Source organism: Anticarsia gemmatalis, chromosome 8, assembly GCF_050436995.1.
Source record: "Anticarsia gemmatalis isolate Benzon Research Colony breed Stoneville strain chromosome 8, ilAntGemm2 primary, whole genome shotgun sequence".
NCBI lineage: Eukaryota > Metazoa > Arthropoda > Insecta > Lepidoptera > Erebidae > Anticarsia > Anticarsia gemmatalis.
In genome coordinates, this window is record NC_134752.1 from 3,353,229 (window position 1) to 3,368,126 (window position 14,898).

The following is a 14,898-nucleotide window of genomic DNA, read 5'->3' on the forward strand; positions in this document are numbered from 1 at the left end:
TGCTCACCATTCTCTTAATCCACATTTATGTGACTTCATAAAATTGATTTATATTAAAATGCAATGTTTGAGGTCAGTAGCCATTAAGATAAATCAACTAAAAGTTGGGAAAGAAATAAAGAATTTTCTACTTATGACGCAGTCTAGACTAGAAAACTCTAAGCAAGTTCTAACTGATAAATATCAACCAAATTAAAATCAGTGGCCACATAATTTTTGCTGTTCATCTTAAAGCTGGGATTTAACTTCAAGTGTGTCTTGTTTATAGGGTAAGTACAATTCAATAATTTATTTTTAAGACTACCTTTAGAATAGCAGTGCATGATAGCTGAGAGGTTTAAGTTGGCATCTCCTATGCAAGTGGTTGCAGTTGCGTATCCAAGGCAACACACCGATGACTTTTCAAAGTTATGTGTGTTAGAAATAATTGTCACTTGCTCTAACGGTGAAGGAAAACATCGTGAGGAAACCTGGCATGCCTGAAATTTGTTTAATACATTTTTAAGACTACCTTCATACTATGCTAAAGGTAAAGCTATGGGGCTGGTTGGTATACCTGTCCCTTTTATAATTTTGTATTTATATAAACATTACAATTGCAGTGCTTCGCTGCTAGGTTTAAGGGTATAATTTTAGATTTTATACATTTTAATCTTAATGTTGTCTTAAGTGGTCTTTTTATTTGTAGGCATTAGAAAATTTTGTGCATGGATAGGCAGTTTTTAACTTTACATAAGTTGAAATTAGTTATACAGATGTTTAAAAAAAATTGTTTATCTAATATCAAAGTATTAGTGTGACCACAGTAATCAATCATTCAGTCTAGTCTGGTTTTGAGCCCACAACCCCATACAAATCTTGTCCCGACAGTACCAAATATATAAAAAATAACCTGTCCGATTTAGTTGTTTGAAAGTTATGCAAGTACACATTTCGGTGATTCATTTTTATTTGTATTGATTAAATATACAGCTTTGAAATGTAGTAAGTAGTTTCTAGGTAACAAACATACTAACATCCATTTAAACACATATATATTTTACACAAAAGCTTTATACAAAAACTTTTAGAGTTTTTCATATAGGCTTTTATTTGAAGCATATTGTTAAGTGGTCATTTCAAAATAGGTTCTATAAAATATCTCATTTTCTTCAAACAAATATTTACATCAAGTAGGTATGAGTACTAAGTATCGATAAAGCGGTGCTAACCATCTAATTAGCTAGACTATTATATCAAAAGTACCTAGATCCATATAAATGTTAATAAACATTGTCAAAGTCATTTTGTTATTCAAAATTACTTAATTTAATCTAATGAACTTTATAGTTCCATACCCTAGCATTATCGTAAATTGAAGTCTTTGAGACAAAAGAGTATAACTATAAAAATGAAAATTTTCGGTAGCTACAGTTTAGAAAACCTGCTAATATCATGAAAACGAAAGCCCCATATCTTGGTTTTTTTAAGCTTGAAGACTCTTATATATTAAGGGCCAGTTATGTGATAATGAATGAGAATAACATCTGTCATTCTGAAAACAAGGTGGATTAATGTCATTTCACAAAAACTTATTTTTATTACTTCTCTTCATACACATTGCTTTGTATATTTTTTTATTTTATTTTAGTCTGTTTCCTATTATTACCCTTTTTTGTCTCTTTTTCATTATTTACGTTCTTTTTTCAAATTGACCCTATTCCCTTGAGTCTCTTTCTCATTGGATCAAATAAATTCTCATAGTGTCCTGTTATGTCACTCAGTCCTCGAGACATCCATTTTCCATAAAGCCAAAGGGTGTCATAATTATCTTTTCTTGTTTAAATTTATTTATCATTATGCTCTACATCATCTCTTTTTCATTGGATCCCTTTCTCATTATTACCCATATTGTTTTTTTTTTCATCACCTATTATCTTTCTCATAATATCTCCTTGTCACCATGTTCTTTTCTCATTAAGATTGTATTGTTCTTTCGGTCTTATTCTCATAATTTTGCTTTCTCATTAAGTCCCTATCTTGCCATGTCCCTTTTTATTAGGTTTGTTTCTCATAATGTCTGTTTGTCGCAGTGTCCTTTACTCATTAGGTCTTATTCTAATAATATTCCTTTCTCATTAGGTCTGTTTCTCATAATGACTTTTTGTCGTGTGGTCCCTTGTCATAATGTCCCTATTTTCTTATAACCCGTTTTTCATAAAATAGATTTGAAATTATGTTCTTTCTTATTCACGTTTCTCATTGTGTCCCTATACTTTGTCTATTCCTTTTAGATCCCTTTCTCATATTAACCCTTTTTTTCATTACCTCTCTTTCTCATAATGTCCCTTTGCCATAGTGTCCCTTTCTTATTAGGTATTTTCTCATATTTATTATATTTGTTTATTTTTTATATTTCTCTAAGTTATCTGTCTCATAATGTCCCTTTTTCATAAAATACGTTTTTTCTTTAAATGCATGTTCCCTTGTCTCTCTATTATAAGGATCCTTATTAATTACAAACCTTTTTGTCTCTTTTTCATTACTTATATCGCTTTCAAATTATATCCCTTTGTCATAGTCATCTTTCTCATAATGTCTAGAGATTTATTTTTTCTATGTCACTTTCTTATAACATTCGTTTTTCATTGCATAAAATAACTTTATCCTATTTTCTTATTCTAATCTCTCATTATGTACCTTCACGGTGTCCCTTGCTCTCATTATGGTTTATTATTATCGTGTTCCTTTCACATTATATCTCATAGTTCTCATACATATATATCAAACATATTTGGGATTTTGGATTTTTGTTCTTTGAGCTGCGAGGGGACGTTTATCTGTCACTGTCAATAAAAATGGCGGCGTGCGCCATCATATTAGTTCTGGTAGTTTCTCGATAGATGCCACTGTGCATATGACGTCATTTTCTGAATCGCGGTGTTAAGATTCTCCGCAGCAGAATGACTACCCCCGACTGGCCAAATTTCGGTATCGCTTCTCGGCCTTTTGGCTAAGATCAAAGTGTAGTATCTGTTCTTTTCAGCTTAATATCTGAAAGTTCCCTCATTGAGGGACCAGTATATTAAACTGATTTTTGTAAGCTGACGGGATGTTCGGGGCTCGCTCCACTCCTGTCACGGGTCGGCCCGGCATTGCAGTGCCGCCGGGATCGGCCCACATAATACATTAATAGAAGGTATAATAGTGGTTTTGAAGCTATGTGATATTTCTATCATATTCATTATTAGCTGATTCGCGCTAGTTCGCTTTGGCGGCTTGCGTCACTAAATAGAGAATGAGTTATGTTTTCCCCCGTTTTAGTAAGATTTTTACTGGTGCCTCTGTTGGTCGTAACGTGATGATATTAAAGCCTTTCTCAATAAATAGGCTATCCAACAGTTAAATAATTTCCTAAGTCGCACCAGTAATTCCTGAGATCAACGCGACAAACTCATCAGTCCTATAATATTGGTATAGATTTAACATTGCTATCATATTTGCTCTCATTGCTAGTGGTAGAGATACATATATCTAGTTATGATGCATTCGATTCTGCACCCTCTTTCCTCAGACCTCTCTGTGGTTGATAGTTTTTCTATTCACCTCTTTAAGCGTTTCAATTGAGGTGAAAGGTGAATAGAAATGGACCATTAGGAAATATCGTAAAATTATGCGTATATCCGGAAAAATATGCCTGGTCCACTGGTTTAGATAATAAAAATTAATGGGCATTATTTTAACTATATAAAATAGGTAGGTACTATTAAAGTTAAGTTAAAACTTAGAAGAGAGTCTTGTTCGCAAGGTTTACAGCTGTCTGACCTAATCAATATTCAGAATTTAGAACTTTAGTGACCGCAGACTTTTGCAGCTGATGATGGCTAGTCTGATATATGTTTTTTAATTACTGTTAACCCATTACTGTCCCACTGTCGGGCAAGGGTCTCCTCCCGAACGAGGGAGGAGTATTATTACAGACAAGATAAATCGTCCCATGCCAAACTCTACAAAGTTGTCCAGAAGCCAGTGACTAACCCTTCGTAAAGACTCTGAAGACATCAGCTTGAGTGCGAATCGTTGAGCACATTAGTTTGATCGGATTTTACAAGATGGCGTTACCAGTATCCTGAATCGCCTAGCAAAATTCCTCTGCGCCAAAAGATTGTTGTCGGGCAACAATAACAGATGGCAGCAGTGATGCCTATGCGTATTTTCTATTCAAGTTACTTGATTTTATCAAACATCATATTTGTAATAGAACTAATTATTAGCACCTGATTGATCAGTATTACTGTGACGTTGGAGAAAAAATAAGCAGCGAGAACTTATTTAGCACACTCCAAATATATTTTACGAATGGATAAGTACCACATGGTTTCGATGGGTGACCGATAAGACCTTCTAGAGCAGTCCATTTCTCAGATAAATGCGATGTCGTTGATCTTAGTTGTCAACTGAATATTATTCATAACGGAAAGCGTCTGATAGCGCCGATCAATGACAGACATACTTTGCAAGGTTTTTGATGAAAGGTTATCGTTCCAATAATGTACCCTACATTGCAGTCTGTGGTTATATGGCCTTAATTAAGTTGATGCCAATTTGGGGTAAGAAATTACCTGTGCTATTTTTTTCGCAATGTTCTATTTTATTCCAATGACACAATTTTCAGACTGGCATTGCTTCATTCTTTTTAAATCGTTGCAGGCTCTTATGTGGGAAAGGCAGTCTTAATTTGAATATATAAATTTCAACCCCTTCATTCTATGTATCCATTAACTTTGACGCAGTACGACGGTACCTACCTAACAGTTGTCTGTATCCTCAGAGACTCGAATCGATTTATAGAGTAGGCACTTAAGTGATGGTGCGGCTGCCGCATAGGTTCAGACTTTATAGTATCTGCTATGAATTTTCAAATAGACAAAGTATTATGTCTTCTTCAACTAATGAAATGCCTCTTTTCATATTATGTCGTCTGTCTGGTGTCGGGTCTTTTTTTGTACAAAATAAAAATGTATTTCAATTTTTATTAAAATGATCTTTCTACGTGGAAAAGAAGACTCAACGATACTTATAAGTAGGTATATTTTAGGAGGTCATAATATGGTCTTAAGGCCACTGATACGATTTGTTTACATGCTTAATAATAACATCTATATAAGTAAGTGACTCATATTATTGATAACTTTAACGTTTATTATTTGAAATTTTGCTCTTTCTATGAATATACCAAACGACCACGCGGCCACGTGGTATGGCGGTGCAGGAGATATTATTTTTTTGATATCTTTAGTTGTTAACATTAGGGTTATTAGGATCACTGCATTTCAAATCTACTTTTAGATAACTTAGTCGATTACATCATGTTATACAATAAAAATAATATTTTTTATTAAAAATTGCCTTTCTAAAAAAACCAAAACAAAACATCACACAATTAAACATCGATTAATATCAACGGTGTAAAAAACAGTATGCATATTAACCCAGCTCTTCAGGATATGTGACCTGTGTTACCAGTGTTACTAAACTGTACGCCGCATGAGTGGCGAACAGCAATGATAAAAAATTACAACAATTTATTTAAGTAGTGTACTCATAAGTTGTGTAAGTAAAGCTTACGTCTACGGTTTGTGTCAGTTTATGGTAAAATTGCAACGAGCCGATTTCTGCCCATACATGGCGTGCTAAGATATCGTGTTACCGCCTTTTTATGGCCAAAGAGAACAACACGATACTGTAGCCAACAGATGTTTGTTGTATAGCATAAGTAATTAGATTTGTTATAAATGGCAGGGTTAAAGAAACTTGTAAAAACTTAATTGGTGTACTTGATTACAAATAAAAAGTTTCCACATGTATGAAGTAATTTTTATAAATTTTGTCTGTTCTTGGGATTCACTGATGATCATATTCGTTTAAATAATTGTTGTGACAAATATACTATGAAACTATCCATTTCATCTTAAATGGGGATTAAATAATCAGCGTATTTATTTATTTAATTTTCACTGCGGAGAAACTAGCTTATTGGAGACAAGTGCCTTAAAATGTGTTAACTGATGCTTTTCTCGTTTCTTCTGGCAAAATTTATATCTAGCTTGTTTTAAGCTGTCTGTTATATAATTTAACATAAGAGGCTTTATGTTCGATTACATTCACAACAGGTTTCCTTTGTAAGTTACGTGAAATGTCTTGTAAATCAATCATGCATTCACGTATCTCTTATTTAATCACCATGAATATCGGTCGGTTTCCGAAAAACTTCATTTCTGTGAAATCTTTTTGCGACTCTAATATTGAATTAGGTTTACGAAGCGTCTACACGTTTATTTAAGTAATTGACTTCCAGTAATCAAAGCTTTTAAGTTGTGGAAGTTGGTAGCCACTAATGAACTGCAACCGGCTCTATAAGGACTATTAATATTTTTAGTGCAACAAGTCTTAAAAAATTCTCCGGACGACCATATTATGCAGTAATTTATGTTTCGCTTTATTAAGTAACAGTGACAGTTATTACTCATTATCGACGTAAGTTTCCGACATATTACGTATGAGAATTTAAATAACAAATTTTGTATTCATGCCAAAAATATTGTCAGCGGTGGCGTTCACCTTTCGAAGCACGTAATTAAGTAAGTATATCCGAAAGTATGCACGTTGCAATCAGCGAGGTGCAGGATACGGATGTTAAAACTTGTCTTAAATTAAAAGAGTGAAAGAGAGAGAGCAGTCGGCAAAATTATCAAATTAACGCAGTTCCGTTAGCCGGTGCGGTATAATATCACATTTTGGTGTGATGTCGTACAGAAATCGGCAAGTCGCGTGCTCAGCAGGCGCATCGGCGCGTGAACATCGCGCTTATCCGCTCTGCTGCATGTCGTGTGGAATTCGCCTTATATGGTAGCGTATGTGCTGTCTGCACCGCACCTAAAAAAATGTCTATTGTTGTCATAGGAAAAACGGGCGTGGGAAATTGTATAGCGTAACCTATATTTTAGGGTAATGCGTATCGAACGACAGATCACAATACGTGACAAATTACCCACTCTACTGAATCGATGTAAGTATCGGTTTTGTTAAGTCGATATGATTGTACAGCATTATATATTTGGTCTTAACCAGTTTAAATTTCTTAAGTAACATGAACCCGTAGTACGTTATTTGAATTAGAATCATTGCTGAATCTATGACGGAACTCGAGGCGCTCACCAAATATATCTGAATCCGCCACTCTTATTCCCAAAGCCCCAAGCACTTCAAACTTCAATCAAACATGGTTTTCAACCTACACTCCCGAACCGGCGGAAGTTCTAAAATCGATGATATTGTTAGAGTTTAATAACAATAGTAACTGCACCAAAAACAGGCTACGTGCGCTTTACGATGCCTTGGAGTATTTTGTATCTTGTTTCTGAAACTAAAATGGAAAATTGATTTCCTTTAACCTTTCCAAATTAACAGTGTCTTGGAAAGTTTGTTGAGGTCGTAACAGACATTAAGAGCTCTAACAAATTTTCTAATTTACGATCAGTATAATATAAATACATACATAATATTCAAAGTTCTGAGAATAAATTATGTAAGTTCCCGCCGCCAAGTCGGCAAGCGGGGCCGTAATAACCGCACCTGTAGGCTCAAATCACGGGTAACTGTAGAAGCTACGGAACTTTCAACTAAATTATATTCACATCAAGAACCTGTACTTTTTAAGTATAAATGTAACACTATCTAGCATATGCATACATTTTACAGTGTGGAGATTCCCAAGATTCCTTGCCATGCATTTATGTCGTCGTACAGAACAAATTTTCATACGTACGCGGTAATAAAATTATTATAACTTCCGTGGTAATATGGAGATGTTACTTTCTTAAAGATCCGTAGAGCTGTTCACATCGGGTGCTATGATACTTTCTCTATTCATACACAGTCTCCTCACTTTCACATAGACACGAGTATTCATTAATGAGAAATGAGATTGTTCGCAAACTTTGATAATCAGATTTAACTTCCCACAATGTTACACAGGATTGTGTTAGACGACGGAAATAAATGTATTTCTCTGTCACACGCATTGTTAGAGCGTGTGTTCTAACAATTATTATTACTATGTATAATGTTATAATATGATATCTCTAGATCTTCGTTCACAGGCCTACTTACAATGATTACGACAAAAAACGTGAACTAAATGATACTTTCGTTGTGACGCCTAACTGCCAACGCCTCTGATTATGGACATTAATTATTACTTTTCTACTCTTATGAGACTCTCACTTAATAATTAATCTAAACGGTGTATTTTGGAGAGAGGGACCATACTGTCTGCGAGTGTTTTTCTCGATTTGGCTTGAAGCCAAAGCTGGGTAAAATCAAGTCTGTCTGCCTCATAAATTCCAAGTTCGAAGTGGAACTCAACGTACTGAATGAATTTCATTCATTCCTCCGTTCCGTTTGTCTACCAATATCTGCTCTCGTGCAAATAAAAACAGAGGAAAGCGCGTTCCGAAACCAAATATTTCACATTTTACATTCAACACATTAATGTGGGTTAATTGATAGATACACGAATGCTTGGCCTAAACTAGTGATGTGTTGGTTTAATCGCGTGCAGTTGATTAGTGTGTAAAAAGTAGCTTGTTGTTGCCGCAAACCAGTCAGCTGTCTGTTGTCTCCTTTCTCAAACGTTAATTAAAGAAACACATCATTCTTAAAAAATATGGGCATTCACATTTCATACAGTGGACAATGCCGTGCAGTATTAGTCATTCAATTAAAAGACAATACCGCAGTGCGTAAAGAGAATTTTTCCTCTTGAAAAGTTACTTACTTATATTAAAAATTGAAGGCCTTGATTTGAAAAAAAATAGTTTTATAAAATCAATCTAGCTTAGACACTTATGACAAAGTATCCTGTTGCTAGATTAGACTCCAACTGTGAGAAAAATAATCAATGATTGTTGTTGAATGAAAAAATATGTTACTGCATCAAATACTAAGATCTTGCTTTCATTATAATATTACTGTTTTGACCTTTAAATTGAAGAGATTTTAATCTAGTTTCAAGGGCTGGTGAAACAACACAAAGCAGTATGTTTTCCTTGATCCGCCCGGAAACACTTGGATTCGCCAGAAAGTGATTAAGATTATTTACTTAAATAATCATGAGTAAGTTATTGCAACTTGTAGTTTATTGGTAAAATATAATCATAAATTCGTAAACTTGTGACTCATGTATCAATTAAATAAAAAAATATATGTCATCTATACTAATATTATAAAGCTGAAGAGTTTGTTTGTTTGTTTGATTGTTTGTTTGTTTGTTTGTTTGAACGCGCTAATCTCGGGAACTACTGGTCCGATTTGAAAAATTCTTTCAGTGTTAGATAGCCCATTTATCGAAGATGGCTATAGGCTATATATCATCACGCTACGATCAATAGGAGCAGAGTAACAGTGAAAAATGTTACAAAAACGGGGAAAATTATGATTATCTTAAGTGACGCAAGCGAAGTTGCGCGGGTCAGCTAGTCATTAATAAGAAACAAATGTCTTATTATCGATTTCTTGTAAAAATAATCTCTAAAAATATAAAATGATGTTAGTCTGTTTGTACGATATAGGCATGACGTAATATTGACGTGCGATTTGATAATAAGTTTTTAACGTATTGTAAACGGCCTCTCCTGACAGTGGTCAAGGTCGAAGCTACTCAGCCAGAATAATAAGGCGGATGAGACAACTCCTTGTTTTTTGAATAATTTGTTACGTTAGTTTCGGTTGATTGCAATATGACATTCAATTATTAAATTAACAGTTGTTTATGAAGTTACAGGAATTCGTTGCCATTATATTACAATGTAATTATATCCACATTTTTGTGCACAATTTGTATTTTGCTGCTCCGAACTGCTAATTACGATAAGATCTTTTGAATCCAACATAGTTTGGAAAAAAGGCTAAGCTGATCTTTATTTAATACAGTGTTTCTCAGATACAATCAGTTCAACTTATGCTATAGAAAACAGTCCACAGACGGTATGCACTCTTAACACAACAATAACGTGCCTTACACTACTTTCGAACAGATGCCACTTAGTAACGAACAATTAACACGTGCATACGAAACAAGAATGCGTGTCAAAAGAGCACGCTACCTTGTAGACGATGACGCAGGTCGCTCTTGTCTATTGTTAGCACGCACGTGAAGCAGGGCGCGCTGTGTGCTAAAACTCTGACAACTTTCCGCGCCGAGCATGCTAGTAGCTAGCTAGTTCCATAGCACGGAGGACGCGATGGCTCGCTGGGGCGACGAAAAAACGTTATATTTCATACTCCTATATCGTAATCAAGAGTGTTTGTGGAATAGCCGTTCACCTTTTTACAAAAACAAAAAAGCGAGAGAAGACGCGTATCATAGCATATTAGAAACGTTTAATGATAATCAGTTGGACTTGAAATGTATTAAAACTAAAATTAAGAATTTAAGATCTGTGTATCACACGGAATTGAAGAAGGTGAAAGATTCAAGAAATGCTGGAGGCGATGGTCCAGTTTACAAGCCTAGCTTGGCTTGGTTTGAGGAAATGCATTCCTTTCTCGGTGCGGAGGTAGATTCCCAATCGGCTGAAAGTCAAGAGAACTTAACAAGTGAAATAGTAAGTTTATACTTTTGCTTAATTTATCAGGTGTAAAATTTATATTTATGCAATTACAGGGCTGCGACTGCAGCATTTGTCAAAAATAAACCCACAGTTTTAACTACCTATCATTACAGCCGGCGCCTGTAACAGATCCCCGTAACAGTAGTATCGTTAACAGTAGCGACTTGACCACCTGTAAAACAGCAAATGTTGGATATATCATACAAGTCGAAAAGCAGAATGTATATTTTGTAAAATCGTATAAAAAAGTAGCCTAAACCGCGTTTTGCGTCGCACCCGCTTCGTCCCTCGTCTGCCCCCCAGACGCGCGCCGGCGCGCCGCGCCGTCGCACCACGCCGGTCGCCGCCCGTCGAAAATGCCGTAGTGTGCTATAAATATTGTAATAGGTAGTATGCAATTGCAAGGCTTGCGGTTGTAAGCGCTATACATATGATTCGTTATGGTATCACTGATTGTTTCAGATATTATTACGCACCATTAGTGGAGGTTAACCTAAGATAAAAAAGGATTTGAAGCTCTCTTTTATCTCTATTTATCCCCTTTTCAAAGCCCTTCGACGCAGATTATTCTTAATACTTTGTCTGTGTATGTACATCTATAATCTGAAATCACCCTAATAAGACGTGTTTTGTCACAGGAAACCCTGGGTGAAATACACTGCGAAATACCCACACAACACTCAGCGTCCGAACAAATCTCAGTTGAAGTATCATTGAATTCTGATATAAAGGAAGAAGTGACAGAATCAAGCGATATTGACCAAGCCACGGCTAACGATACACATAGCTACCCCATTACATTGACACCTGACCCGTTAGCAGGAGCTGCCACAGAAACTCTAAGGTATACGGAAAGACGTAAAGACCAGAAAAGAAGTAACCCTAGGAAGAGACCACACGAAGACACAGACATTCCTAAGAATGTTCTAGATCGATTAATTAGTACATTGTCGTGCCTGAAACCTTCTCACTTAACAACTGTGGACATAAACGATCAAACACATTTATTCTGTCTGTATGTAAGCGCTCAGTTAAAAAAGTTGCCGGAACACGTATCTGTAGAATTGCAGCTTCAAATACAAAATTTATTGACTGAGGCAAGACTAAAATGGCTTACTAGGTCTCATAATACATCTTCATCAGAATGTACTGTTGTGAAGGAAGAAAGAATATCTGAAGATGGCAGACCAGAACCTGAATGACGGATAAAAGAAAAATACCTAGTACTAAAATTAAAACTATTTACTTATTTTTTTATATGACTAACTTTTTCGAATTTATGGAGTTTCTTTTTACGGTGTTAATATTGACGGTATTTCTTTTTATTTTTAATAAACGGAAATTATAAATTGCATTTGTTTTATTGTCACTTCCTACATCAGTTGTCATAGAAAGTATTAACCAAAGTCAATAAATTGATTTCACATTTTGATCTGGTTCAATAAATACAGTTTTGTTCTTCCTAAAGCAATTTAATGTGGAAGTTTGTCTGTCAAAGTAACTTAACTATGTATAACTTTATACCTTGTCTGACTTGTGATTAAAATTTCGTTATTGGCTTAACAACTAAATAGGTAATCGCGATAATATGTGTGGCTAGGCATAATTAAGGGTAGACTTATCGGTACAAACGTTATATATTTATTTATTATTCTGAGTAATCGTTGAAAATGTTACTATCGTTGTTGATATCCGTAATCATAGGAATTTTGCTAAGCCGTTATGATATTCCACGTAATTTTGATAATTTTGTACGTACGAAATTGATATGGATCATTATTTTTACGTCTTCTCGATAACATATCTTTAGTTAAATTTGATTAAAACACAAAAATAAATCACTTGACCGAGACATAAATTTAAAATTGAATGCATTTGAAACAATAACTGCACTAGATTGGCGCCATAATTAATAAAAGGCGTCGCCAAACAGGTGACAATAGCACGAGAATTGTATGAGTTTATTAATACTTATAGTTACGTACAATACAATTCATAATGAAACAATAGATCCACAAGCTCGCATCCGTTAACCAAATCCATACCGTTGGCGCTTTGAATTTAAAACGTAACGGACATACGGAGGCCAAAGACACTGAACGATGACGTATTTCGGAAGTCCTCTCTGTCTATCTTACATCGCTAATTTTAGTATATTCTTCATTCTTGTCTGAGCCGGTTTTTTGCTATCATTTTTTCGACAAACCGACGACGGTTAACTTGGCGGGAGTATGTGATTCGTTTTGTTATCTCGTTTGTTAGCCTGTCAAAACACGCTTCTTATAACATTTTGGATGATTTACTTTTAATATCATATTTATTTTCCCCCTTGTTTATCCGTTGCTGAAACTAAATGTTCTTTATATTTATGTTGCCCTGCGGGACATCGTTAAATTAGATACATTGAATCATTTTAATTTATGTCGTGTACACGAGACACACAACTAGTACAAATGGCGCCGAAAAGTCCACGATGGCAGTAAAAAGTGCGAGTCACGACCGAAAACGGCCACGAATGAATTTTGATAGTAATAAACAAAATTATTCTGCTGAGGCAAGTATTCTTGATCCTTGTTTTATTGCATTCCAGTCGCACCCTACAACGTGGGAGGTTTAATACAATTTTCAAAGTTACAAGTCTGAAGATTTTTAGACGATGATATCATAAGTCTAGTTGCTGACGTAGAAATTGAGGATAACGTAGACGCTGCTAAGGAGCTGTTATTAATAATAAAAACTTACTTATTATAAAGTCTATGATTTTAGGGACTAAATATAATTAAACTGCTCAAAATATTTTAAACTAAACTGATCTACTCGTAGACTCGTGGAAGTTTTTATTACCTACAATAAATAAAAAAAAATAACAAGCTCCTTGCTTCGCTAATTATTAAATAAAATTTAGCTGAAGTCTTCCCCTGATACGTATTAACTTAATTAATTATATTGCTACGTATAATCCTTACTTATTTATTTTTATTGACGGTACCAATACCATGTACCTATTTTAAAACTATATTGAGACAGGATAACTCTTGTATAGGCAGGTTCGTGTCGTGGTTAACTGGGTGTCATTGTTAAAGTTTCCTATTTAACGAAACATTTGTAATTTTATTCTATTATAATATTTAATATATGTTCTAACCAGCAAACGAATAACACCCATCTATGTTGATTCGTATGCCTACTTTCTGTTAATGCGCGAATAAAATTGCAGACAAACCGTAAGCTGCTTATTTATTATGCGATATAAATAGACGCTTGCCACTTGGAATACAACAGGAAGTGTCCATTTTGCATTATATTATAATGTATAAAAATATCTTCATCAATATGTAACATGGATAGTTAATAAAATATGGACTGTCGCATCTATTGCATTCTCAGATCAAATATGACTAAATTAACATAAAATACCTCATCATCTACTTAATTGTATAAAACTGCAAAATTACAATGAATATTTATGAACGGCGAGAAATTGCGCGAATTAGTCAAAAACTTTTATTCATTCTTAGACGGTAGTTCAACGATCTGTCTTAAACGAATTATTATAAGCACGTTCCTAATTTGGTCATATTTTTGCGTTTTATTATGATTTTACTTGCAAATAAGTGTAATTAGATATGTTAAGTTCTATTCATTTAATTTAATGCAATGCGTTTATATTACGTGGAGGGTATTTAAACAAAAACCTTTTTAAAATGTACAAGATGAATAAATAAAGTAGGTAGAAAATTACTATCTCTGCAGATTTCACTGTTGTTTTTAACAATTTCTTTACTTACACGACGATTTATATTAAGATGGACAAGCTGACTACCTATTTCGCAAACGATGACACGTCTTCAACGCACCAAAACTAAACTAAGTAGTAAAACCTTCTGAGAAATAGATGGTCTAATGCCGACTAGCAGAAGGTTATTTTGACCACAGGTAGGTCAAGCACCGCCTAATGATAAAAATTGCCTTATAAAGGTGCAATAATTGAGGCTCAACAAATGCGTGGCATGTGTGTTATCTCGTATATAACATATTCTACAAGGACGGTACGTTTTAGCAAGTTAAAACGAGCTCGTTCACCTTGACACGGATGCACACATGCCATTTCCTTCCTTCCCCTCAGTCAGTCGTAATTAAATGCGACTGGAACTTTCGATGGAGTAGAGAAATATGGGGATGGATAGGTAGGACGTCAATCATTTTGTTTTTTTTTTTAAATTTTAGCTTATAGTTATTCCTTATC

The 14,898-nt window shown here is 34.7% G+C and overlaps 1 protein-coding gene and 1 non-coding gene across 2 annotated transcripts; both read left to right on the top strand.

The window, feature by feature from the left end:
* The first annotated feature begins 2,972 nt into the window (after nt 1-2,972).
* LOC142975170 (U2 spliceosomal RNA) lies at nt 2,973-3,165 on the top strand. Its single transcript, XR_012959596.1, has one exon. It is a non-coding gene; the product is annotated as a U2 spliceosomal RNA (small nuclear RNA).
* Nucleotides 3,166-9,691: 6,526 nt separating this feature from the next.
* On the top strand, nt 9,692-11,995 carry LOC142974685 (uncharacterized). The gene is made up of 2 exons (XM_076117151.1): nt 9,692-10,646; nt 11,291-11,995. Exons 1-2 carry the CDS (start codon nt 10,284-10,286, stop codon nt 11,852-11,854), a joined length of 927 nt encoding a protein of 308 aa, XP_075973266.1. The 5' UTR covers nt 9,692-10,283; the 3' UTR covers nt 11,855-11,995.
* The last annotated feature ends 2,903 nt before the right edge of the window (nt 11,996-14,898 follow it).